Source organism: Schistocerca cancellata, chromosome 5 (genome assembly GCF_023864275.1).
Source record: "Schistocerca cancellata isolate TAMUIC-IGC-003103 chromosome 5, iqSchCanc2.1, whole genome shotgun sequence".
NCBI classification, from domain to species: Eukaryota; Metazoa; Arthropoda; class Insecta; order Orthoptera; family Acrididae; genus Schistocerca; species Schistocerca cancellata.
Genome location: NC_064630.1, coordinates 39,008,800 through 39,034,626, shown reverse-complemented (window position 1 = coordinate 39,034,626; position 25,827 = coordinate 39,008,800). Strand labels below are relative to the sequence as shown.

Sequence of the window (25,827 nt, the reverse complement as noted above, 5' to 3'; positions counted from 1 at the left end):
CAGGAACTAATACTTCTGTGAGCCAAGATTAGCATTTACATTTTAATACATGTTTATTAGCAGTGCTGGAATGTCATCTCCTCAAGGAAAATAGTGGCCAGTCATTCAGTCTGTTTGTAATTTTGTAGTTTTGTCAAGTGAATTTTTCTTTTGATACAAAGACGTAATTAAGATAAACACTAGTAATACACTGGCATGGAATAGTGGGGCAAAGATGATACAGGTGTGTTGTATGTGCACCACACTGCCCTGCCAACCGCAGTCATATAGGAGACCTTCTGAAAAATGGTTGTGCAAGTGGATTGTGTAATATGAAACACTGTCGCGAGTCGGGTATGGTGGTCGGTGCCCAGTAGGTCGGAATTTCTATTTCGGTAGTGGTGCAGGAATTTGGTTTCACACATTCAGCCATGTCCAGAGTGTGTTGTGAATGGTTGAATGAGAGTGTCACAGTCCACCACAGATGAACTACTGGCTGTCCAGCCACCCTTGATGACAATGACCGAAGACATCTGAGATGGATCATCAATAGGGACAGAAAGGCAACAGTGCAATGAATCATGGCTCAATTCAACACAGCAATTGCTACACACGTCTCCCAGTGGGCAATCTGTAGGAACATGGGTTCCTTGGGGTATGGGAGCTGGCACTGCACATGGGAGGCACAGTGTATGGTGCAGACCAAATGAATCGATTGATCCTGCCTGCCAAGAAGGTGCAGGCCAAGGCAATGGTATCTCTGTTATGCTCTGGGGTACATTTTCCTAATGTGGAATGGGGCCCTTTGTTCTTCTGGAAGAGACTTTGAATGGTCCATTGTATGCTGAGCTCCTGGGGGACCATCTCCACCCATTTTTCACCTTCCATCATCCTGACAGTTCTGCAGTGTTTCAAGATGATAATGCACTGCCACATCGCCCACACGTCACCCGGGAATGGTTCCAGCAACATGCAGGGGAGGTTCAAAGACAGAGAAGACCACCCTGGAGCCCAGATGTGAACCCCATTGAGGATATCCAGAAAGGCATGGAAGGCAGGCTCCGTGTCATGGATCCTGCAGCCACAAACAGACTAGGACTGGCTGCTGCTCTGCAAACAATTTGTTGTCAACTGCTTCCCGAGTAGTACCAGGGACTTGTACACTCACTTCTTTGGCGTGTCACTGGAATCCGCAGGGGGGCCTCACGCGATATTAGGTGCCTATCCCATGACATTTGTTATATCAGTGTATTTCTTTTAAAAATTCTGATGTAGAGTATATTTTAAATACTAAATTTGTGAAACTGGCCAATAAAATCATGAAATTATGTCTAAAATTATTATAAATACACAATCAAATTGTAATTTAAGCATTTCAAATTTTGAGGTATAACAAGTGGAGGGGTTGAAATGAGAAGAAAGGGGAAGATAAGCATTGTCTTACCATACTGGGATGCTCTGGACTCTTCTCTATATGCCTGAGGCTCTTTATCACCATTTGTGACAGCAGGCGTAGCTGGTTTCAGGATAGACTTGTCTGGTTTCGTCACTTTCATATCTGTTATGATATCGTCCACAAACTTTTGTGTTCTGGACTTAAATGTACTTGTCATTTCACTCATGTGTTTTGATGCAATATCTGGAAGAAGTAAATACTAAAAATTAGCTCTATGATACTAACTTACACTATAGATCATGTGCATTCCAGAGCATGTTGTTTCCAACAAAGTTAATGCACACAGTCCTTCATTTATCGCTTTTACAACCGTAACGGTTTTCTACAACACAGCACATATTACATGGTTGAAAATGAAAGAGTGGCAATATCCAAACAAATAAGAGGCTGAGTTATTTTGATTTTCGCAGCTCTCAACTGAATTGTTACCTGTAGTATAATTATTTACATTTACATGAATCTCAAAAATTTATGACTAAGCAAATGAAAAACTCCATTATGCTCAAACATACACTAACTGTTAGTTCGTTTTTGTTAGTTACATGTTTCAAATACCATGTTCACAATAAACATTATGATACAGAAAGTGTCAACTGGCCATTCTCTTTAAAAGATTCAGTGCAGTTGAATAGCTACAAGTTAGCCATTTTCAGCCTTGCAATGCATTACTTATTTATCATCAAGATGTCCTCATCAGCAAAGGAATTGTTAAGGAGCAAGAGCTTCTATCTGAATTGAAAACACCTCTCCAGTGTGGCAGACATTTGCACATAAATATTTAATTGCTGATTTCCACATTTTCAAAGCAGAAACTTATTCTCGCAGCAAAAATAGCTCATTATAAACATTTTAGGAAGTTTGTGCAAAGTTTTTCAGTTTTCATCAGTAAGCATACCTAAAAACCTATAATTAATTTATTGAACTAATAAGAAATAATAAGTGGACAATTTTGACATTATAAAACTGCATGAGTTGAGCACTGTTCCAAAGTTTAAGGTTAATCATTTCATATTAGACCTGATAATGACTTTCATAAAAATATAATTTACTATTATCTTTGAAGATGTGTGTCTCTGTTTGGTTTACAGCAGACACTTTTTCTTCCCAAAAAATGATTAAATTTATCTTCTGCTTAAAATAAAGTAGGAGGTTATTAATACAGAGCAACACAAACAGTAATAAGTCCTTGGTCAAATGCTGCAGCATATCAACTATAATTGCTCCATATGCTGGAAATAAAATTACGTAACAGCCCGTTCACAGTGTAATGTCTTTTTGTGTCTGATTTCTTATAACATTATGGTAGTCACAAAGGCCTCAGTAAGTCACATAATACACCGAATGATGATATTTTATAATTCAAACTGTGATCTATGACTGAACAAATAGTCGTCTCAGTAATCATATCATTCATTACCAGTACCTAACTGCTTGTTCTGGCTAAAGAAGCTCTCCACATGTTTAACATCTTGACAGCTTTCACAAGAATGGAGAATGTTATAATGGGTTTGACTTACCATCATTATTAGTGTCAGTAATCAGTATAAAACAAGCAAGCTGTGTAAGGAGGAACAGATGCAGGAGTCACTTGGTGAGAGCAGTAGGATAGTTTATGTGCACCAAAAGCCTTAGAGTACTGCATCAGAAATTACTATTAACTACAGTTTTCCAGACTGTGTACAACATTCAATTAGAAGAACTGACACATACTAGACTAGAATTTTGATGAGGGACTGACACATATTAGACTACAATTTTGATGAGGAATTGGTTGGCAGCCTTAGTGAAATTTTCCAATGAAATCATTCTGTTTAGCAGCCTAAAGCAAAATGACATCATTCACATGTTAGACTAGTACTTTTGAGTTATAAGCATACAGTGTGTACACTAATATTTCATCCAGTGTCAACAGCATTTTGAAACAGAAAACAAGTTGAGTCTGCTCTCTCTCAACCATCAAACCATTTCTGTATCAACATATATGAACATGCTCAATGGTCAGCAGCAAAGACACAAGAGAAACATCATAAATTGACAGTGGCTTCAATGTTAGATTAAATCTCGATTGATTTATCTAAATCTAAATGTAACAAAGGTGTTATGAAACATTAGACAATATAATTAGTCTAACAATGGTGCAAATATTACAGCATTCTCTTGGGGCAGTGGTTTCAGCTTGAAAATGTTAACACATCCCCCCCCCCCCCCCCCAAAAAAAAATCACACAACACACACATGGGCACAAAAAGGCACACAAACAGAAAACAAACAAATGGAAGTACTACAAGAAGAAATTACAAAAATAAAACTGAATATTTGAAAAAATTTAGAAAACTGGTCTCCTAAGCAAGGAACACAACTACAAGAAAAGAATAAGTAGTTTATGTGACATAGGGTTGATGGCCCCCTCCACCTGCCTAATGTATCAAGAGGCCAGTATCCTCATAACAGTAAAAATTCTAGTCACAAACACCAATGATGCTTCAGGCGTACGATTTGATGTATCTATATGCCGACTAAAGGTATAAAACGGAATATGGAATTTTTAATGTACCTATTTTTGTCATTTTTAATGTTAAAGGGCTTGATAGTAAAAGAAAATTACTTCCAAAACACCTGTAGCTAAGGAAAATCAATATTTCAACTATAACTGAAATTAGGAGGAAGGCACTGGGAATAAAGGACATGTCATTGTGATATATTGGGGCACTTCCCAAAAAGACTGGTCTGTAAAGAGCATAGGTCTAATGGCAGACAAAAATTGGAATATACAAATTAAATCTATGACTACCTCAGTGAAAGAATTATACCATCAGCCTTTATTGGACAGAGCAGCTATCACTCTGAATTCGATGTATGTACCAAGGGATGGTAAAGAAGATTCTGGACAATATTACAACCAACTGCACATTGTTATGGTGCTGGAAAAGTACTGGATGGTATACAAATAATGGAAGGACACACTCTGGGATTTGATGTTTAAGAGTGTTCTACCAGTCACTAGAGAGTTAGAAGTACAATTTGGGAGATGTAAGAAATCGGACTTATATAATAGGAGAATCCAGAGGAAGAAGCAGAGGTAATTCAGTATGCCTGTGACATGAAGATTTTTGAGGAATATGGATTGACAGAATTTGGAGACTGAAAGGCCTTTATGAAATACCAGTTGGCTTTCATTGGGGAGGATTCCGTGGGTTAGGCAGCTTTTATGGAATAGGATGTCAGGCTGAGATTTTCTAAGGATAGATTTGTTCTTTTGAATTAATGTGGGTTGCTGGAGAAGCTATCAACCAGAAATCAAATGCAGCTGAAGGAAGAGGAAATGAATATAATGACATTGAGAATGATCACAGGGGTAAACACAGTAAGAAATGGAGATAAACTTAAGAAGTAACAACTGGAAGTAAAAATGTAAAATACAAAATTGAAATCCAACACAGGAAAAATAAGAATAAAAATGTGAAATGACCACAAGTAAATCTGTGAAAAACTATTTGAGAGATTGGGATACAAAAATCAATATGGAAATTACCTTGCGGCTGTCAAGATAATTCTGCCATCTGAAAACTTTGTTATGTGGAATCCAGAATCAAGTATCAGTTACAAGAGCAGGGATGTCAACAAGGACTAGAGCTGAACATTTTCCCTCACCAGACACTGATCCTGGCTATGTGCAGATAAAATGCTCTAACAAATGAAAATACTCCACCAAAAAATAAGTCCCAAAACATTCCAGAAATCACAAATGTTAGGTGACAAACAACTGCAGGAGGTGGGACTCAAAGCAGTGAGCCACGAATCGCCAGCCAACAACATACAAACATTACACACTGGTGGATGATTTGCATTATGTCTCCTTGGTCCCCCTACTTGTAAAACAAATTTTGGAGTGGACTATAGTTTCTTGGATCTGGATCTAGTCAGTGGTCTTTCATATGGTGGTGCTGGTAAATCCCGAGATTGTGGGTGTGTTGTCATATCTTCATGCTTGCTTCAATGTTCCGATTTAATTGCTTCTGCCAAGGCATTGCAATCATCAGCACATGTCCACATTTCTTTTATACGAAACCCTTCCTGTTGCTATGCATACAGCATGAGAAGGACATGGAAGGTGTCTCTGTTCTTTGTCTTTCTAATATACAGTCATCATCCTCAACTTCAAATACAATGCCTCACAGGCAGCACTGGATTTAGTACATGCCAAAGAAGTGCTTTAACATTTTTTTCTGATAGCCTGATCTTCTGCACAAGTACATATAGTAGATGAACTAGATTGTAAGTCATGTCCCTTATCCCAGATATCAAACATCCACTTGCATGCTAGTTGTCTTGCCTCTTCATTTCTATGATGAGCAGTTGGCTATTTTCTTGCTCCTCATTCCAGGAGAATTTGGTACCTTCTGGCAGCAGTTCTTGTAGTGCTCGTTCCTTGCAAATGAAATCCTTTATGAACTGTCCATAGTAGTAGCACATTCCAAGAAAGCCTCTCACATTAAATAAGCTGAGGAGTTGGAAAACCTGTTATGGCTCTTACTTTTTCTGTATCAAGTTCTTACTGTTTCCAGATCATGACAGAATATTTCCATTAACTAGTTGTTTAAGATTTTTATTTTTCTGGTAATGAAGAGGCACATTCTCAGATTTATGGAAATATTTCAACACAATTGTCAAGTGGCTTAGATGCTCTTCAAATGTCTTAGAGAAAGAAATGTTGTCCAGATAGCAAAGGTACATCATCCATATAAAATGTTGAAGCAGGTTGTCCATAAAGTGTTCAAATGTGGATGGAGTGTTGCACAGAGCAAACAGCATAACTTTGAACTCATAAAAGCCATCAGGTGTTATAAAAGCAGTCTTTTCTAGGTCACCCTCATCACTCTCAACCTGCATATCGATAGTGGAAGATGACTTCACATCATTGAAGTAGTTCAAGTTATCATCAATTTGTGCCAATGAGTAGACATCCTGTGTGGTTATTTCGTTCAGCCATTGGTAATCAATGGGTCGGGTGCAGGGGCTCATATTGGTGTGGTTCCTGTTGATTCTCTCAGTAGGTGGGACTATACCAGGCATGGCCTACATCTCAACAGGAAAGGGAAGGGGAAACTGGCTGAGGTAATAGCACGAAATTTAAGGGGGGGAGGCACTGCCATGAATGGTAAAATACCAGTGGTTACAGGTGTTGGAGCAACACCTTTTTTAGGATAGGTAAGACAGAAAGATGTCAAGTTCTACGAGAGGTCAGGATTGAAACAAATCTTCAGTTTAGGAAAGAAATTAAACAGCACAATTCTAGCACATTGGATCACCAATCACAGCTGTCAACTATGAATTTTCACCAATCATCAGAAATGTTATCTCCACCAAGTTGTATCTCAGTCCTAGGTAATTGCATTGATGAATTAAAGTCACCCAACCCAGTTGACATAATCTGCCTCTCTGAACACCATGTGACCACTGGTATAGCAACTAGGCCTAAGCACAATGAGAAACTCAGACAGGAGAGAACTGCAAATGTTAGAATAAGGAAAGGTTCTCATAAAAGTATAATTAAAAATAATGTAAGTATATTTCATCAAAATATTGGGAGTTTAAAGAATAAAATAGATGAGCTTCTGGTTTGTTTAGAAGATTTAGAAGCTGAGGATGAAATAGATATACTATGCCTGTCTGAGCATCACATTGTTACTGATATGGATAAGGTAAATGTAAGTGGATATAAGCTCTCTGCACATGTAATGAGAGAAAATATGGAGAAAGGAGGAGTTGCCATATATGTCAAAAGTTATCATTGTGCAAAAAGTATAGAAACAAAAAAGTTTTGTGTAGAGAAACATATAGAAGCATGTGCCTGTGAGCTTAAATTAAATAAAGGCACATTTATAATTGTAACTGTATATAGGTCCCCATCAGGAAATGTTCATCTATTTCTGAAAAATTTGGACTCCTTGTTGTGCTATCTGTCAGACAGGGGGAAGCAAATTATTATTTGTGGGGACTTCAATGTAGATTCTCTGAAAGAGGGTAATAGGAAAAATGACCTTGAAGTATTACTTGGTTCTTTCAATTTGACACCCGTTATTGATTTTCCTACTCGGGTGGTAAAGGATAGCAGCTCACTGATAGATAACTTCTTTATAGACCAAGATAAGTTTAATCAGATAAATGCTCAGCCTGTTGAGAATGGTCTTTCTGATAATGGTGCACAGCTAGTTACAATATATGACATAGCTCCATTCGGCAATACTAAACAGTCCTCCAAAGTAGTACGTTCAGTCAACGATTTAACAATTTCAAATTTCAGGGAAAGCTTACAGCAGTTAGACTGGGATGAGGTGTACCGTGAACCTGATGCCAATTTAAAATATAATTTATTTCATGACATTTTTGTAAATGCATTTGAAAACTGCTTCCCTAAGAAAATAGTTAAATATACTCGTAAGAAACCTCGTAACAAACCATGGCTTACTAAGGGTATAAAAATATCTTGTAACCAGAAAAGGGAAATGTATCTGACAGCAAGAAAGAGTAGTGACCCAGAAACTATCAAACATTATAAAAACTATTGTGTTATATTAAGAAAAGTTATTAAAAAATCCAGAAGTATGTGTATCATGTCTGAAATCAGCAACTCTGATAATAAAATTAAAACAATTTGGAATATTATTAAAAGAGAAACAGGTCAACCAAGAGCACAGGAAGACAGTATTACCATCAAATTGAATGAAAACTTTACGAACAAAAAGTCAGAAGTTGAAAATATTTTTAATAATCATTTTCTAAATGTTGTGGATATAGTAGGATCCAGGTGTTCTTTAGAAGATGCTAGGCTGTTAATGGAAGAGGCCATACCTATGCAATTTGATACAATTGAAATCTCACCCACTTCTCCCTCTGAAATTAGGAAAATAATAAACTTGCTTAAAAGCAAAAACTCACATGGAATTGATGGCATTTCCAGCAAAATACTAAAAACTTGTTCTCAACTGATAAGTAAGATTCTCAGCCACCTGTGTAATAGCTCTCTGGAACAGGGCATTTTCCCTGATAGACTGAAATATGCTATTGTTATACCTTTGCATAAAAAGGGGGATAGATCGGATGTCAACAATTACCGTCCTATCTCCCTTCTAACAGGTTTATCCAAAATTTTTGAGAAAGTAATGTATTCAAGAGTAGCTTCACATATCTGTAACAATGAAGTACTAACAAAATGTCAGTTTGGTTTCCAGAAAGGTTTTTCAACAGAAAATGCCATATATGCTTTCACCAATCAAATTTTGAATGATCTGAATAACCGAACACCACCCATTGGGATTTTTTGTGATCTCTCAAAGGCTTTTGATTGTGTAAATCATGAAATTCTGCTAGACAAGCTCAAGTATTGTGGCATGAGTGGGACAGTCCACAAATGGTTTAATCGTACCTAACTGGAAGAGTGCAGAAAGTTGAAATAAGTAGTTCTCATAATATGCAAAGATCAGCACATTCCTCAAAATGGGGAACTATCAAGAATGGGGTTCGACAAGGGTCAGTCTTGGGTCCTTTGTTGTTCTTAATATATATTAATGACTTGCCATTCTATATTCATGAAGAGGCAAAGTTAGTTCTCTTTGCTGATGATACAAGTATAGTAATCACACCTGACAAACAAGAATTAACTGAGGAAATTGTCAATACTGTCTTTCAGAAAATTACTAAGTGGTTCCTTGTAAACGGACTCTCACTGAATTTTGATAAGACACAGTATATACAGTTCTGTACAGTGAATGGTATGATGCCATTAATAAATATAGACCTTAATCAGAAGCATATAGCTAAGGTAGAATATTCCAAATTTTTAGGTGTGGCCATTGATGAGAGATTAAATTGGAAGAAACACATTGATGATCTGCTGAAACGTTTGAGTTCAGCTACTTATGCAATAAGGGTCATTGCAAATTTTGGTGATAAACATCTTAGTAAATTAGCTTACTACGCCTATTTTCACTCGTTGCTTTCATATGGCATCATATTTTGGGGTAATTCATCACTGAGGAATAAAGTATTTATTGCACAAAAGCGTGTAATCAGAATAATAGCTGGAGTCCACCCAAGAACATCCTGCAGACATTTATTTAAGGATCTAGGGATATTCACAGTAGCTTCTCAGTATATATACTCTCTTATGAAATTTGTTATTAACAACCAAACCCAATTCAAAAGTAATAGCAGTGTGCATAACTACAATACTAGGAGAAAGGATGATCTTCACTATTCAAGATTAAATCTAACTTTGGCACAGAAAGGGGTGAATTATACTGGCACTAAAGTCTTTGGTCACTTACCAAATAGTATCAAAAGTCTGACAGATAACCAACAAGTATTTAAGAAGAAATTAAAAGAATTTCTGAATGACAACTCCTTCTACTCCATAGAGGAATTTTTAGATATAAATTAAAAAAAAAAAAAAATCAAAAAATAAAAAAAAAAACACAAAAAATGAAAAAGTTGTTATATTAACTTAAGTATGTTGTTAAATTAATTTAATTATGTCATGTATTGGAAAATTTGACACGTTCCACATCATTACGAAATATCGTATTCATGATCCATGGAACTTGTATTAATCTAATCTAATCTAATCGAAGAAACACCATGTCCAATCTTTCTCCATCACGAGGACCATAGAGTAGGACCAAAGAATCTCTGACAGCTGAATGATGTTGTGTTGCAGCGTCTTCTTTCTGAATGATCTGTTGCTTAGTTGGCGATACTGTTTAGGGTTGCACCTTTATTCCAAGTCAGTATTTGCCAAAAAAAAAATTGATGCAGAATGACCAACACTCCCAGAAGTTCATCTGTCAAGCTGAGACTTATTGGCAGCTACAGTATAACCCTGGTTTAACATTCCCGGAATTAATGTTTTCCCGTTGTTTACGACATTTTTTGTTATCAGTCCCGTCATATTTCCTATGCCCACAATGTTAATTTTCACCCAATTTTATTCAACATATTTATAATTTTTGCTGACACGATGTTGGCAATCAAGTAGTGTTTATAAATATTACATGGTTCAGTTTCTTGACACCAGGCCACTCCACTCAGCAGATTGGAGCCGATAAACATGTAAAAGTTGGAACAATCTGTGCCATGTCTCCGACCGCTGCTAAGATCTACTTGGTGTGGTGGCTGATTGGAGTAACTACTGTAGGTTAGTTCAAATGAAGATATCACGACCAATCACAACCATTTCCAAACTGTCTCAACTGTGCAAATGCAGTTTTGTGATGTGATCATCGTGACACCTTTATCGAACCATATTTAGCACGTTTTGGCGTATGGCCACTTGGAGTGCTAGTTGACACCATCATTCACTTTGCGTTGCTCAAATGGTTTTAGTTTAAAAACAGTGCCGATTACATATTTTATTAATACTGAGCAAAACATGTTTCGAGAATTTATTCTCGTTGTCAAGTGCTGTATTTACGTATGTATTTTTTTGTGATGTTACACAAACATGTGAGTGATAGTTTACGTGTGTGTGTGTGTGTGTGTGTGTGTGTGTGTGTGTGTGTGGTACCAATAATTTGAATCCTTCAGTATGATTATATTAAAGTAGGAATGTGCTGCTTTTTGTGGACACCACATCTTAAATGAAGAACAAATGGCTCATCAAATTCAGTGGTACAAAGGAATATTAACAGAATAAACGGTGGCAAATCATCCTAAGCAAATAAAATAGTATTTATTATAAAACTAATTTATTGCTGCAATGTTCCAACAAAATTACAAAAACCATGCATAGTGTTTCAAGATGAGTAAGCACCTATAACCCCCCCCCCCCCCCCCCCCCTCCCATGAACCATGGCCCTTGCCGTTGGTGGGGAAGCTTGCGTGCCTCAGCAATACAGATTGGCCATACCATAGGTGGAACCACAACGGAGGGATATCTGTTGAGAGGCCAGACAAACATGTCGTTCCTGAAGAGGGGCAGCAGCCTTTTCAGTAAGTGCAGGGGCAACAGTCTGGATGATTGACTGATCTGGCCTTGTAACACTAACCAAAACGGCCTTGCTGTGCTGGTACTGCAAACGGCTGAAAGCAAGGGGAAACTACAGCTGTAATTTTTCCTGCGGGCATGCAGCTTTGCTGTATGGTTAAATGATAATGGTGTCCTCTTGGGTAAAATATTCCAGAGGCAAAATAGTCCCCCATTTGGATCTCCGGGCAGGGACTACTCAAGACGACGTCGTTATCAGGAGAAACAAAACTGGCGTTCTACGGATCGGAGCATAGAATGTCAGATCCCTTAATTGGGCAGGTAGGTTAGAAAATTTAAAAATGGAAATTGATAAGTTTACGTTAGATATAAAGGGAATTAGTGAATTTCGGTGGCAGGAGGAACAAGACTTTTGGTCAGGTGAATACAGGGTTATAAATACAAAATCAAATAGGAGTAATGCAGGAGTAGGTTTAAAAATGAATTAAAAAAATTGGACTGCGGGTAAGCTACTACAAACAGCATAGTGAACGCATTATTGCGGCCAAGATAGACACGAAGCCCATGCCTACTACAGTAGTACAAGTTTTATGCCAACTAGCTCTGCAGATGATGAAGAAACTGATGAAATGTATGATGAGATAAAAGAAATTATTCGGGTAGTGAAGGGAGATGAAAATTCAATAGTCATGGGTGACTGGAATTCGAGAGCAGGAAAAGGAAGAGAAGGAAACATAGTAGGTGAATATGGATTGGGGGTAAAAAATGAAAGAGGAAGCCGCCTGGTAGAGTTTTGCACAGAGCATAACTTAATCATAGCTAACACTTGGTTCAAGAATAATAAAAGAAGGTTGTATACATGGAAGAATCCTGGAGATACTAGAAGGCATCAGATAGATTATATAATGGTAAGACAGATATTTAGGAACCAGGTTTTAAATTGTAAGACATTTCCAGGGGCAGATGTGGACTCTGATCACAATCTATTGGTTATGAACTGTAGATTAAAACTGAAGAAACTACAAAAAGGTGGGAATTTAAGGAGATGGGAGCTGGATAAACTGACTAAACCACAGGTTGTACAGAGTTTCAGGGAGATCATAAGGGAACAATTGACAGGAATGGGGAAAGAAATACAGTAGAAGAAGAATGGGTAGCTCTGAGGGATGAAGTGTGAAGGCAGCAGAGGATGAAGTAGGTAAAAAGACGAGGGCTAGTAGAAATCCTTGGGTAACAGAAGAAATATTGAATTTAATTGATGAAAGGAGAAAATATAAAAATGCAGTAAATGAAGCAGGCAAAAAGGAATACAAACGTCTCAAAAATGAGATCGACAGGAAGTGCAAAATGGCTAAGCAGGGATGGCTAGAGAACAAATGTAAGGATGTAGAGGCTTATCTCACTAGTGGTAAGATAGATAGTGCCTACAGGAAAATTAAAGAGACCTTTGGAGAAAAGAGAGCCACTTGTATGAATATCGAGAGCTCAGATGGAAACCCAGTTCTAAGCAAAGAAGGGAAAGCAGAAAGGTGGAAGGAGTATATAGAGGGTCTATACAAGGGCGGGTTACTTGAGGACAATATTATGGAAATGGAAGAGGATGTAGATGAAGATGAAATGGGAGATACAATACTGCGTGAAGAATTTGACAGAGGACTGGAAGACCTGAGTCGAAACAAGGCCCCGGGAGTAGACAACATTCCATTAGAACTACTGACGACCTTGGGAGAGCCAGTCCTGACAAAACTCTACCATCTGGTGAGTAAGATGTATGAGACAGGTGAAATACCCTCCGACTTCAAGTAGAATATAATAACTCCAATCCCAAAGAAAGCAGGTGTTTACAGATGTGAAAATTACCGAACTATCAGTTTAATAAGTCACAGCTGCAAAATACTAATGCAAATTATTTAAAGACAAATGGAAAAACTGGTAGAAGCCGACCTCGGGGAAGATCAGTTTGGATTCCGTAGAAATGTTGGAACATGTGAGGCAATACTGACCTTACAACTTATCTTAGAAGAAAGACTAAGGACAGGCGTTTGTAGACTTAGAGAAATCTTTTGATAATGTTGACTGGAATACTCTCATTCAAATTCTACAAGTGGTAGGGGTAAAATACAGGGAGTGAAAGGCTATCTACAATTTGTACAGAAACCAGAAGTCAGTTATAACAGTCAAGGGGCATAAATGGGAAACAGTGATTGGGAAGGGAGTGAGACAGGGTTGTAGCCTGTCCCTGATGATATTCAATCTTTATACTGAGCAAGCAGTAAAGGAAACAAAAGAAAAATTTGGATTAGGTATTAAAATCCATGGAGAAGAAATAAAAACTTTGAGGTTCGCCGATGACTTCGTAATTCTGTCACAGACAACAAAGGACCTGGAAGAGCAGCCGAATGGAATGGACAGTGTCTTGAAAGAAGGATAGAAGATGAACTTCAACAAAAGTAAAATGAGGATAATGGAATGTAGTCGAATTAAATTGGGCTAAGCTGAGGGAATTAGATTGGGATATGAGACACTTACAGTAGTAGATGAGTTTTGCTATTTGGGGAGCAAAATAACTGATGATGGTCAAAGTAGAGAGGATATAAAATGTAGACTGGCAATGGCAAGGAATGTGTTTCTGAAGAAGAGAACTTTGTTAACATTGAGTATAGATTTAAGTGTCAGGAAGTCTCTTCTGAAAGTATTTGTATGGATTGTAGCCATGTATGGAAGTGAAACATGGATGATAAATAGTTTGGACAAGAAGAGAATAGAAACTTCCAAATGTGGTGCTACAGAAGAATGCTGAAGATTAGATGAGTAGATCACATAACTAATGAGGAGGTATTGAATAGAATTGGGGAGAAAAGGAGTTTGCGGCACAAATTGACAAGAAGAAGGGACCGGTTGGTAGGACATGTTCTGAGGCATCAAGGGATCACACATTTAGCATTGGAGGGCAGTGAGGAGGGTAACAATCATAGAGAGAGATCAAGAGATGAATATATTAAGCAGATTCAGAAGGATGTAGGTTGCAGTAAGTACTGGGAGATGAAGAAGCTTGCACAGGATAGAGTAGCATGGAGAGCTGCACCAAACCAGTCTCAGGACTGAAGACCACAACAACAACAACAACAACAACAAGCACCTATCTCTCTTCAAAAATTCTGATACACAAAACAGAGAATTTCAGCACAAAAAACTTTGGTGCAGTTCAATACCATTCCATTGGACACTGCCACATGTGAAGAAAGGAGGTAATTTTTTACAGATGAAGGTCTACTAGTGTGTAATTATTGCTATTCCCTATGTTGAGGAGAGCTTTGGAATAAATGCTTTAATTAGTAGTGTGAAAGAGTGAAGCAGGGGCACTCAGTGTAGCGGAAATCATTTCAACAAACAAAATAAATGACTAGAGGTGTAAAGCATGCTTATCAATCTTTGTGACAGATAAGATATTTTCCACATCTTTGCCAGTTACCCTTCAGAAGTACACAGGTAATACTAATAAACAAACCTATTTGAACACAAAATTCCTAAAAATTTACACCAATAATCTGTTGCACAATTTCCTCTCCTTACTGACTCTCCCAAGCAGTGCTCCCCTCACACCCCTACCCCACTCAAATTTTAGAAGAAAATTTCCTACTTCTTAATAACTCAATTCTAAGTTTCCCAGTTCCAGCAAGACCATGATCAGCTGAATCAATTACTCTGTCAAGTCTATGACTTCCTCAAGTCCAGAATAGATCACTCCCAACCAATATCCTCCACAAACTAACCAGATCTGCCTAGATCTACATCTTCCTTACCTTCAAATTATCTTCTCAAACATCATGACATCCCCCGAGTACCATTCCTATCAGAAAGATCCCACCCTTGCAGCCAATCTCATTGTACAGCCTGTTCTATATGCCTGCCTAATACTATTTACTGCAGCCCTCCACAGGAAATTCATACATCAAGGCCACTAAAAAAACCACACCACTCATTTACCAGCTGACAAGGCTTCATTTCTTGCCTTTGTACCTGGTGACAATGACAACCAAACTGGCAGAAATATAGGAAAAAAATAATATGGTTAAATTTTCAATCAATGATGATATTTTCAGAGATATAGCTCAAACATGATAAGGACAGGAAAGAAAATTGATCATGACTTTTTGAAACAACCTCGCAGTGATGTAAACTCCACTTCTCCACAACAGCTTAAGTGCTTTGTCAACTTGCTTGATGAAGAAATTATACAAGTAACCTGGAGAGACTGGATAGAACATGTTAACAAAGATAAATCAACGGTCTATTTGGGGACATCAAGCACAATGTTGCTTAATCTGCTCTACAGCGTGACTCAAGAGATTTTAGAGCCTGCTATACTTGGGGATAACCTTGTGCCCTAAACGGACAGATGGGACTTTAGGGCACAAGGTATATAGGAAAAACACACACACCAATCGTTACCTACATAAGGATTCGAATCATCATCCTAGGCAAAAGAGAGGAGTCATAAAAACTTTAGTGGACAGGACTAATAACATCCGTGAGCCAATTTATTTGCAAGATGAATTAAGCCATTTGCGAACGGCTTTCAAGAGAAATGGGTACACTGACAACGAAATAGAATGAGCACTCCACCCTAGAAGAAAAGTGTCCGAAAATACACAACAACAAAAACCGTCGTCTGGAAAAGTTTTTCTTCCATTTATTCATAACATCACAGACTGTATTGGGAAAGTTTTGGCCAAGTTTCAAGTGGAGACAATCTTTCGACCTACCAAGAAAATTAGCGAAAGTTTAAGATCGGTGAAAGATGCACAACAGCCCTTAGCTACCCCAGGTGTGTATAAAATTCCGTGTAGCTGTGGCATCGTTTATAATGGAACAACTAAAAGGAGTGTTAATATCTGGCTAACAGAACACAAAAGGAACTGTAGACTGGGACAAATTGACAAATCAGCTGTAGCAGAACACGTTTTCAAAGATGGTGACCAGGAAATAAAATTTAGTGAGACAAACATGATAGCTAGGACCTCACATTATTATACCCGCATGTATAGAGAAGCTATAGAGATCTACAAGCACGAAAATAATTTTAATAAAAAAGAAGAATGATTAAAACTAGACAAGATATGGTGGTCAACTTTGTATCAACGAAGTGACAATCGATTACCTGAAATCGAGAGAGATGGCACTAGACAGAGATAGGTTTAGAGTCGAAAGCACATGATGAGTGGTGGCGCCATCTAAGCGGGACCTCCAGTGTCTAGCAGCCAGTCGCTGACTCACCTCAGAAGATGTTGCCCGCAGTGCACAGCGAAACACCAGGAAGGAGAAGTAGTTTTATATATGGACCATGGCAATTCAGCCCGGACGTTTTAATTAATGAAAAATTTAAAGGTTAACCAATGGCACTATAATTCTGCCATAGATACTAAAGTTGAAAAGTATGGGTAGTGTCTTGAAAACAGGTTGTAGCTGAACATAAATAAATGTAAAACAAGGGTAATGGAATGTAGCTGAATTAAATCAAGTGCTGTTGGGGGATTTAGAGTAGAAAATGTGATACTGAAAGAAGTAGATTAGTTATGCAGTTTGCACAACAAAATAACTGACAACAGCAGAAGAACAGACATAAAGACTACATAAAATGTAGACTGGCAATAGCTACATGCAGATCTGAACTTCTTGAATCAGTTAAGGCAGAGGAAGGTATCTGTGATCATAAGGCTGTGATAGCAACTATGCTTATGGGTTTTACAGGGAATGTGAAGAAAGGTAGGAAGATATTTTTGCTTAGCTCCCGTGACAAGATACAAATTTTATTAAATGTTCAGTGATGAGGATGAAGATGTTGAGTGTAAACGGAAAAGAATTCAAAAGCATTGTTCAGTCTGTTTGCTAGCCACAAGTCTTGTGTTCCATGGACTCAGATATTGAATTCATGGAGCCTGTATCCATTTGGTGGAGCCATGCCACAACCGGCACTAACCACTGTTTGCATCAGGTTAACATGAGGTGGCCAATTTGCTAACAGTTTGTGAGCCATACAATAACCAACAACAGAAGACGAAGCCCTGCAGAAACCATAGAAATACCAAAGATAGAAACAGGATCATTAAATAGCAACCAAAATAAACAATATTAGAAGATATATAATGTAATTGGATAGAACTCAAACTCTTCCCATTTCCTAAATGTCACCAGTTCTTTTCCCTCATCCCTCTTCCTTCCCCTTCAATCCTTTCACCAGAATAAGGAGCCACTGGTTCCAAAAGCTTGCAAATTTCAATACATTTTTAAATGTGTGTTCCCCTGCTGCCACAGGGTCATTACAGTTACACTATACCTGTTGCAAGAGCAAGGCTCAATACAAACTGGATGTCACCCACTTGTGAGGCTGGGCCTATGCACTTGATGGCTTCTCTATGCATTCTGGGCACTTATTACAAGTATTAGCTTGTATGTTCTTCGTTTCCATACTCTTTTGTCCTACCCTGCGCAGGCAGAACATAGTTTTATGGTAAATTATACTGGTGGTCACATAGAGACTGGCAGAACAAAACAGGCAGTTCAGGAGATAAATGACGGCAAAGATAATGAAGTGAACAAATAACCAAAACAAGTACAGAGCATCATAAAGTTGTCTTCAGCATATACAAGAATCCAGGAAGCAAGTCAGATCACAAACATAAATCAGGAAGTTTAAAACTTTACTACCAAAGGGCGTATAACCAAAGGATTCATTGACTAACGGGAAACTGGCTAATATTAGCCAGGCTGCGGTATTTAGTGTCCAAGACTGGTGCCACCTTATGTGGTTGCCGTGCCTCACGTGGGTGCAAGCCACTGCTTTCACCTGGGCCCAACTATCTGTTGTGTTCTCTCTATCGTTACTCAGCATGAGTGGGGAATCTGAATCACTCTCAGATAATAAACATGTTTGACATCAAAGAAAATTAAAATAAAAACAGAGACTAATATTTCTTGTGCTCAGCTGTATGACAAGCAACAGAGACATCGTAAGATTTGAAGAAAAGTTGACACGTCTGCATGTAGGAATTTGCTTTAACATGTAATAGTACATGCTCATGAATTCATACATGGGTGCCCACATACACAGGCACTCATACATACTCCCCGCCACTCACCCAGCCCCCCCTCCCTACCCCCAACACAAACACACACACCTACCTCTTAATGACAAGCCAAATGCATGTTTTAATTGTTAAATTGTAACATAAGGAGAAAATTGCATATCACATATTTAAATTCTCATCAATAAGTGAATGTAGACAAAAAATACAGTAAAGGGCGTAGCAGAATTAAATTACTTACCGTATGGCCCATAACAAATTATGGCATTAACTATTGTTGTGGTACATATGCACTTGAAATAATTAACTACAACAATAAGAACAGTAAAGAACAAATCATCTGAGTGATCATTTAGAGAAACTTCAAATTACCAACAGTTAAAGTATTAGAAACATGGTGAAGTGCTGTTCACATAAAAGATATTGCTGAGAGAGTAACTACTGTGATTTTTGTAAAACTTACTGGTAGCGGTGCTTGGGCTAATAAAGCCATATTCTGGTGGTTCTCCTGGCTTGACACCAAGATCCTGGAGGCTGGTTGTCCTCTTTACAGTTGTAGTAGATGGTGGAGTTACACTAAATCTTTTTTTCATTTCTTCCACTCTCCTTAATCTTCTTTGCTCTGTTTCAAACTGAAGTTTTTGTGCACTAGTTTTTGACTGTCTTTCCAGTGTTGAGCACGGAGACTCAGATGGTGATGGAATATATGGCTGCTGAGTGTCAAATTCCATTGGTGTTGGAACTTGAGTCAATGATTTACTTGGGACACTCACAGATCGTGTCACTTGTGGAGGCCTAACCCTACGATACTTTGGTTCATCGGTATCACTGTTTGCTGGTGTCCATTTTGGTTTAATGCGACCCTCGTAGTCACTTTCATAATCACTTTCACGAAATTCACCAGGAAAAAACTTTTTAGGTTTAGGGGGAGGAGGAGCACTGCTACGCCTGGGCCTGTCTGGATCTGGCCTGAAAGGGAAAGGTTCTAATTTAGGTTCAGGCTTTTTTCTGTCATCTTCACCAAATTTTATCACTCTCGTGGTTTGTTGCAAGCTCATAACACGCCGACTGGTCTCTGTCTCTTCGGCAAAGTTCATAACCTTGGAAGTTTCAGTCTGAGTTGCATTCTGGAAGATTGACTTACTCACTTTTTGCCCAGTTCTGGGTGGTGGAATGTAACCTATCTCAGGAGGGGACCCTGGTTCCAGTACAACACGTTCAGTAGTTTTTACAGCAGGTGTTGCAGTAATCACTTCCATTGGCGCCACAGTTTTGGGTGTCACAGGTTTTGGTTTAAATATCACTTGAACTTTTTCTGATGACTTAGAAGTTTTGTCAGATTTGACAGATTGATTTAGTTTTTCTATAGGCTCAAATTTTGGTCTTGGTGGTCCCCCAGTTTGTGGAGGGTTATCAAATTCAGTTGGAGGTGTTGGTGTACGCCCACCTGCAGAGGCACGAGAGCTGGCACGTGGGGTTAGTATAGGTCTGACAGGACGATACGTGGGTTCTTCGGCATCAGAATCAGCTGGACGCCACTTAGCAGGGATTCTACCCTCATAGTCACTCTCGTAATCACTTTCACGGAATTCACCCTTAACAAACTTTGAAGGACTTGGAGGTGGAGGAGCTTTTGGAACTCGCTTTGACACAGTACGAGGAGCCTCTGGTTCGAAAGGAAAAGGTTCCAAACTTGAATCTCTGTCATCTCTGGATGCTTGTTGAAGACCAGGCAGCTCTTTCGTGACCACCGTAGATGATATTTCCTGTAAATAGGATAGAATTTTAGATCACCTCTATCTCCAGGGTAAAAACGTATTAGTTTTAAAAATTGATTGAAAGTAGTACCTATGTTGTTAAAACTGTCTATGAAATTATGATCAGATACACACTAACTTATGTAGTTAAAAAAACAATACAAAAACATGTATCTACATTAGGCAAAATACGGAGGCAGCATACAGTGCAAGTCCTGCAATAAATCCAGAATGTTAATAAACAAAAATGTAGAGCATACATATTATCAACTACCTCTAGTAAAGTAAGTGTGATTACATTCAACAAAAACTAACACAATGGTTCTACAGAACATGCTTACTAGAATAAATTGTTTTAGTGGTGTTATTAAGGATGTGAACATGGGTGTTATATTAAACACACATCACACCTTATCTTGCTTGGAAGATGTATCTGTTGTAGTTTTCTTCTCAGCCTTATGCTCTGAATGTCTGTGATGGGCTCTTACAGAAGAATGATGTCTTAGATGACTTGGTTTTTCTGAAGAGACAAGTTTTTGTTGTTGCAACAGTTGTTTGTTCTGAACTGATATTTTCTCTGTTATTAAAGTTGTTTGCGAAATACTTGTTTTACTGAATTCTTCCTGTTTCATACTACTGGACTTTTGAGAAATTTGATTCAATTGCCTTGGCTCATCTGTGTCAGCCATGTACCCACTCTCTCTGAATTCTGTGCGTATCATTTTAGTTTTTGATTTTGGGGAGTCAGGTTTTTGTTCAGGTTTCTTGGAATCAACAGTAGGTTTCATTTCTTGGTGTTCTGGAGGAGGAACTGCTTGAACAAAGACTGGTGGGGATCCTTGTCTCAGAGGTGGAGGGGAAATCTTTCTTGTTTCTGCAGAAAAAAATTTACTTTGTTTCTCAATTTTAGTTTCAATTTTTGATTCTGTTTTGCTAACACTTTCTATTTTTGTGTCCCTGATAACTTTTACATCAGGTCTAGGTGGTCCTTGAAATTGTGGTGGTTTATCAAATTTTGATGGAGGAGGTGGTTCAGGTTCAGTTGACTTTGGTCTCTTTGGGAGCGATGAGATCACTGGTGGCTTGACCCTACGATATTGAATATCCTCTGTGTCACTCTCGTATGGGCGCCATTTTGGGGGAATGTGTGTAGACTCAAAATCACTCTCATAATCACTTCCTCCAAATTCACCTTTCACAAATTTAGAAGGTTTTGGTGGTGGTGGAAGCTTTTGTTTTGGTTTTGGTGCATCAGGTTTAAATGGAAATGGTTCAAGATCTGGAAACCTCTCAAACGTTTTAGACTCAGCAGTAAATTTACATTTGTCTGTAGACAATATAGAAATTTTTGAAGTATCTGGTTGTGCATCTACTTTTTGTTTTGGATGTAACTGTGGAGGGAGTGATCTTTCTTTCTGAGGTGGAGGTGGAATTGTTCTCACAGCACCAGCAAGATGTCTAGTAGGTTCTTTTTCTAGATCTTTTTCCAAATCCTTTTCAATTGTTTCTACATATGACTGTCTTCTTTCCAGTGGAGGTGGACGGGCAAATCCAATTTCAGGTGGAGGTCCAGGTTCGAGTAATGGTTCAACAGCAGTGTCATGCATCGATGTTGGTCTTGATACTTCTTTGTTTGGTACAGATTTTCTTTTAGGAGGAGCTTTCATTTCAAAATCTTCTTTGAAACCAGGGGGCCAAGTTTTTTTTACTTCAGATGGTTTCAGAATGTTTTCTTCGACTACTGGTGGGGAGGGTTCCTTCTGTGTTTTTGTATCAGATTGTAACCCAGTTGCATATTTAGTCATTTCTTCTTTCTGTTCCGATTTAATATCAATTTTTGTGACATCTCTTACATGAGTTTCACTTTTATCCATAGCTGATGAGTGGTGAACCTTTGTCTCAGCAATATAATGTTTCACATAGTCTGGTGTTTGAACTGGCTGAAATGCACTTTTGGTGTAAAGATCCGTGGTTGTTTTAACTATATCTTCTGTAGGCTGTTGTTTGGTTGGTGCTGTCATAACAGGTTGTTTTGAACTTATAATTTTGCACTCACTTGATTCTGTTTTTTGAGTTTTTGTTTCCACTTTTTCAGAAACCATAGTAGTTTGTGGAGGAGGCCATTGCTTCTCAGTACTACCTTTCGAAACCCAAGGAATTATAGGTTTGTCCTCTGTGGTTGGTGGTGGAGGCCATGACTTTTTTAGAGCTGCATCAGGATGTTTGTGGGCCCATAATTTGTCCATTGCTAATCCTTCCATTGATGGTTTGGGTGAGGTGGCTCTTTCAGCCAGATGAGGTCCATCTGAGGATGGTCTGATAATAATTGTGTCAGGCTCTGGTTGTTTATGTGGTGTCCACAACTTCTCCATGGCAATTCCTTCTGCCGATGGTTTTGGGCTCACAGGCCTTGCAGTTGGTAGGATATTTTCTGTTATTAATGATGATATCTTCTGTGTACTTTCGGAACTTGAAATTTTAGTAAGGGAAGATTCATATTTTGGAACAGAAGACAAGTGAGCAGATGGCACAACCTCAGACTGTGGGAGCTCTGATGTTTTTCTCGATATCCATGGTGAAATAGTAACATGAGGTTGTGAACTGGGTATTTCCTTCTTTGGCTCCTGCTTTCTGGACGGCTGAGATGAATCCACAAGACCTGGCTTGACAACTTTTTTCTGAACACAGACCTCTTCCTGAACTTCCTTGATGGTAGATTTCTTCTGGTCGCTAGTAATCTTTTCATGTTCAGCTGGTGGCCATGAAGGTGCCGGCTTTGTGCCTTGAATTTCTTGTTCTTTCCTCTCACTCTCTTTACTTGGGGTTGGGAATATTTTTACACCACCTGCTGGGATCTCTACATCAGAAAGGATTCTGTGGCCTTCTTCCAACTTCCTTACTCTTGTTGTCACATCTTCTTTTGCTTTTTTAGATGTCTCTGTCTTCGGGATGTATCCTATTTCAGGTGGTGGCTCAGGTATTAGATCAAAACTATCAGATGATGTAATATGTTTCACAGAAAATGTAGAGCTTACCACCTTCTCCGATTGAAATTGGGATTTTTTTAGTGACTCGTATGTTGATGTTGGCAGTTCTATATGCTGAATCTGACTTTCTGTGAACTTCTGCTTATCAGTCACTTCCTTAATTGGAACAGAATAGGCCTCCTCTTTCTTCTCTAAGACAGAAAATGATTTTACTGCATCCTTTACAGTACCCCTTGTTGGTAGTTCATCCTCTTTTGCTGGCTGTTTTGGTTTTATAGGCTGTTCTTCATTGTCCTTCAGTTTGGCAACAAAAAAGTCAAATGCACTTTTCTTGCTTATAGGAGCATCTTCTATGCCTGTTTCTTCTGTTTTCTTCTCAGTCAAAGCAGTTTCAGTCACACTTACAGATTTTTCTATCTCGGTTGAAGAAACAGTTGTCTCAGTTCCCATAAATTTTTCTGGTTCAGACTTTTTTGTTGGCTGAGGTTTCACAGGCTCCTCAGTGACTTTTTCAAGGGTGGACTTTGGCTTATCCTCAGCACAAGCAAAGGCACCCCCTTTCTTTTCTGGGATAGTTGCAGGAGGAACACGTGATTTTTCTTCAAGAGTAATGGGCACTGTATACTCATGAGTGGTTCCAGGTACATGTTGATCTGATTTTCCATCTACTACTGTGACAGAAATAGGGGTTTCTACAGGTGCAGTAGTTGTTTTTGTTTCCTCCAAGGAAACTTTCTGAAATGATGGTGAAGATGAACGATCAATTTTTACAGAAACATGTTTTTCACTCCTTTTATGCTCTGTTAGTGACAGAGATTCTGAAACAAAAGACTGTGTCCCTGGCACTAAGCCAGAAGATGTATCAACTAGTCTCTTTATTTGCTGGACTGGAGTTACATTCTCTGATATGACTTTGCTTGTGGAAGACTGCAGATGTGTCTGCTTCTAATTCAGTAAAAAGAAAAAAAAAGAAAGAAAGAACAGACATGATTAGAAAACAATGTTCATATTTAATAAAAACATGTAAATTTATATACATCTGAATGTAAAAATAACAAGTGGCATACTGCTCTTTTTCAGTTTATCAGTATCGTGCTTTCAAATGTAAAAGTATTTTAATTCACTTGAGAACTTGGAAGTCATGAATTTCATTTTGGTTTATTTACATAATCACTGTGTATTTTGGGTTCTGGTGACATCTTCAGGTGCAGCACAAGTAACTTATAAAGCTTTAATATAACTAAGACAAAGCTGCCAACAAAAAATAAGATTTTAGGAGCATAATTTGGCCTTGTCTTTCCAAATATTTCTGTCCATCTGACTTCAGAATTCTAGACACACCTGCAAAAACAGCACATTAATGACCTTATCATAATATAGTTGTGACTCACTGTTCATCTGAACATTTATCATTTCTTTCAATGGGTCAATGAATGAAGAGGCATGGCTTAAAGGATATTAGTCTCTTAATATTACATATAAATTTCTTGCCTATCTTCAGCAGATAATTTGGCAGCATTAGCAGACAATGAGATGACAACAATTAAACAGACAGAGGCTCTTAAGGCACGTACTGAAAGAGTTGGACTACAAATATCCTCCCAAAAAACCAACTGCATCTGCTCAAAACATCCTAACCAAAAAGTGATCACAAATTATGGACAAATCGAGACAGTTCCATACTACAGGTATTTACTCAAAATCCTTGAGAGAAAGAGGCACAGCAAATTTGGATGCAAAATCTTCGAAGAGATTAACGTAAAATCTGTGAGACAAAATGTACGCCCGTAAACAGGAAAATCAGGGACTATAACACAGTTACCAAGCCTGAAGTCTTTTACACTAGCAAAATGCTTAAACTCCACAGAAATGGTGCCCTGGCAGATATCCTAAAAGAAGAACGCCAAGTTCTATGAAAGAGACTTGGTCCAAACAGAACAAAATGGATACAATCTGCAATCCAAAAAATAATTTAAAAATTTTTGAATTTCATGACAGAATCGGAAAAAGAAATATTTAGATTTTATGAGCATATCCACAGACTCCCAGTAACAATGCTCACTCACAAAATTATGGCATGCACAGAACAATTTGGAACCATGCCTTGGATCCAGCAGGTCAAACGTTATTAAGAAAAGGCTCATATCAGTTCACCAAACATTTTCAATAAAATCCTTTACAAACAAAAAATAGGACATGGAAAGTACTGCCAGAGTATGAAGTCACCACCAAACCAGGGACAAAGTGGACTGAAGAAAGAAAAAGTATCTACATCTACGTAGAAACTTCGCAAGCCACCATATGGTGCATTGCACTACTACTCATTTCCTCCCTGTTCCACTTGCAAATAGAGCGAGGGAGAAACGACTGTCCGTATGCCTCCATATGAACACTAATTCCTCGAATCTTATCTTCATGGTCCTTACACGCAATGTATGTTGGCAGCAGTAGAATCGATTGGCAGTCAGCTTCAAATGCCAGTTCTCTAAGTTTTCTCAATAGCATTTCTTGAAAAGAACGTCACCTTCCCTCCAAGGATTCTCATTTGAGTTCCTGAAGCATCTCCGTAGCACTTGCATGT

The 25,827-nt window shown here is 38.3% G+C and overlaps 1 protein-coding gene across 2 annotated transcripts in view; it reads right to left on the bottom strand.

Moving 5' to 3' along the window:
- Positions 1-25,827, bottom strand: part of LOC126187459 (titin) — a 947,541-nt gene that overhangs the window by 27,402 nt on the left and 894,312 nt on the right. For both annotated transcript variants that reach the window (XM_049928552.1, XM_049928553.1), the window contains 3 exons: positions 20,670-24,191; positions 18,966-20,268; positions 1,424-1,618 (listed from right to left, as the gene is read on the bottom strand). In XM_049928552.1, coding sequence (XP_049784509.1) covers positions 1,424-1,618; positions 18,966-20,268; positions 20,670-24,191 — 5,020 coding nt within the window. The remainder of the gene's footprint in view (positions 1-1,423; positions 1,619-18,965; positions 20,269-20,669; positions 24,192-25,827) is intronic.